This window comes from Physella acuta, unplaced genomic scaffold, assembly GCF_028476545.2.
Source record: "Physella acuta isolate Inbredline_101_S28 unplaced genomic scaffold, ASM2847654v3 ptg002084l, whole genome shotgun sequence".
In the NCBI taxonomy this organism is placed as follows: Eukaryota; Metazoa; Mollusca; class Gastropoda; family Physidae; genus Physella; species Physella acuta.
In genome coordinates, this window is record NW_026733586.1 from 17,491 (window position 1) to 20,000 (window position 2,510).

Below are 2,510 nucleotides of genomic sequence, written 5' to 3' on the forward strand. Positions count from 1 at the left end.
GTTGGAGTAATATATTTGTATACTATATGCGATACTGTCTATTATAAATCTAGACTAGACTATTTCCTACATCGCTGCCTCTATTTACAATGCACAATTATTTTTAAGTTCTTCAAGTAGATCTAGATATCGACTACACTTAAATCAAATCTTCCTCTTGTCTGTATACTAATCCACCAACTGTCAACTAAATATTGTGTACTACGTCATACTGTACTCACTCGTGTCATACACACACTACATATGTTGTAACTAACAAATAAAACAAAATCAAATTCCCTGGAACCTTATCGTCTTCCGCCAATACGAACTAACCCAAACACGTCATTATATGATGTCTATGTCTAACTCTATCGTTAGTCTGATCACATTTAAATCAACACCATAACACCTTGATTTTATGTACATCATTATCGCAGAAAATCCAATCCCGTGGTTGACACCCCCCTTGCGACGCCATTGCTTAATAACGAGGGGCGTTAACCGTTAAAATTTGAGGTTTACACTCACGTTCTAATTGTATGGTCACATATTTATCTACACTATGAAGCCACTCCTTGATTTTATGTACATTATACAGCAGAGAATCTTGTTCCGGGGTGAACACCCCACCTTGCGAAGCCACTGCCCAATAACTAGGGGTGTTAACCGTGAGAATTTGAAGTTTACACTCACGTTCTAATCCTATGGTCTGGTCACATGTACACTATGATAAAACTCTTTGATTTTGTGTACATTTATAAAGCGTTAAGTCTCGTCCGGGGATGGACGCCCCCCCCCCGTATGACGTCAAAGTCCAATAACAATAGGGGGTTAACCGTTAAATCTTGCTCATGAATTCTCTCACCTGCCAGGTAATGCTCTCACACAAAACTTACTCACACTCACGTATCTAATGGCATGAATTCTCTCACCTGAAAGGTTATGCTCTCACACGAAACGTGCTCATCCTCACGGTCTAATTGCATGAATTTTCTCACCTGCCAGGTAATGCTCTCACACAAAACTTCCCTCGTGGTCTTGGCGTTTCTAGCCCTCAGCTGGCTCGTGCAGGGAACCACGGCATCACAGAACAGACAACATGTTCGGAGCGACGACAAAATCGGACTGGTGAGTTGAATTTTTTTTACCCCCCCCCCCCCCCCCCACTCCCATTTCAGTGGCCTAGAGGAAGAGGGCTAGGCTGCTAACATGAAAAGTCTCGAGTTCGAATCTGCGTTAATGTCAGTAAAACGTCCCTGAGTTCACCCGTCCCTGATGGGTACCCAACTCACGTTAGGGAAAGTAAAGGCGGCTAAGCATAGTGCTGACCACACTATCCCTTCATATGCCGAGGTCAAAGAAACAAGTGAACTCTACTTCACTTGCTCAATAGACCACAAGGTTTAAAGGGAACTTTTTTTTTACTTTTATTTCCATATCAATTCCACCAACTTCGAACAAAATCATAGGATTTTTATTTTCTTTGAAAATTTAAAAAAATTTTAATATCCAAATCTCGCTGCTAGTATTATGGTTGATATCAGAGGAGTGAATAGTAGCAACAGTCACATTCACATACTCCAGTCAACCACTTGTCACAATAGACCGCCTCCAAATCAACCACCTCTAATTTACCTCAAATAAAAAGAAAGCATTAACTCCAGCAATCAACAACTAATCAAATCCACTTCCTTAATATTCAACATGTATGACTGCACGTCCGTTTGATCATTGGAGCGTGATTTGTTTTTAAGTCATACCTTTGTTGATTTAGAACATTGGAGAAATTAGGGGATTTAATATTTTCAAAGTAAGAGTTGCCCTTTCGAACCTGGCGGTCCATCTGGCAGAAGAAGTAGAGTTAACCTGTTTATATAACCATAGCACACGCAGGAATAGTGTTGTCAACACTATGCCAAGCCGTCATTTTTCTCTAACCGTCAGGTACTCATCAGAGCTGGGTGGGCTCAGAAATAAGAACTCATGGATCCGAACTCGATTAATACAGGGGTACGCTTTACCAGCTAGCCGTTATTAAACGGGTGACCGGAAAGATGCGCAGCGGAAAACTGGGCACAAAAGTGTTTTTCTCAAATCAAGCATTTATATTTGTAGCATAATAAAACACTTTTCCACGAAATATGACGAAAATAAAGTATACTAATAAAATTATTTTGTTTGTGGGCATTTTGTTTTTTTAAATTGCGCAGTTTTCCGTTTGCGCATTTGCAATAGAGACTAATTATGGTAATTCTAATGTTAAATACATTCCACATCTGCCCAACCTGTATACTGTCACTCACCTCCCCCCCCCTACTCTCCAGCAAATCGTGTCACTAGCGAAAAGGATCATCAATCTCGCCACCTATGGTTTTGATTGGGAGGAGATCGTCAAGAGGAATGGAGGGACCGCTGATACAATCTACAACCTGCCTGACCTGGAGGATATTGGGAGGAAGTAGACTAAATGGTAAGAGGGGGTGGGGGAGGGTGGGGGGAGGGGCTGATACAATCTACAACCTACCTGA

At 41.2% G+C, this 2,510-nt stretch overlaps 1 protein-coding gene across 1 annotated transcript; it reads left to right on the forward strand.

Annotated features, from left to right (window-relative positions):
- Window positions 1–966: 966 nt before the first annotated feature.
- On the forward strand, window positions 967–2,444 carry LOC131932079 (cerebrin prohormone). Its single transcript, XM_059288964.1, has 2 exons — window positions 967–1,110; window positions 2,307–2,444. Exons 1-2 carry the CDS (start codon window positions 967–969, stop codon window positions 2,442–2,444), a joined length of 282 nt encoding a protein of 93 aa, XP_059144947.1.
- Window positions 2,445–2,510: the final 66 nt, after the last annotated feature.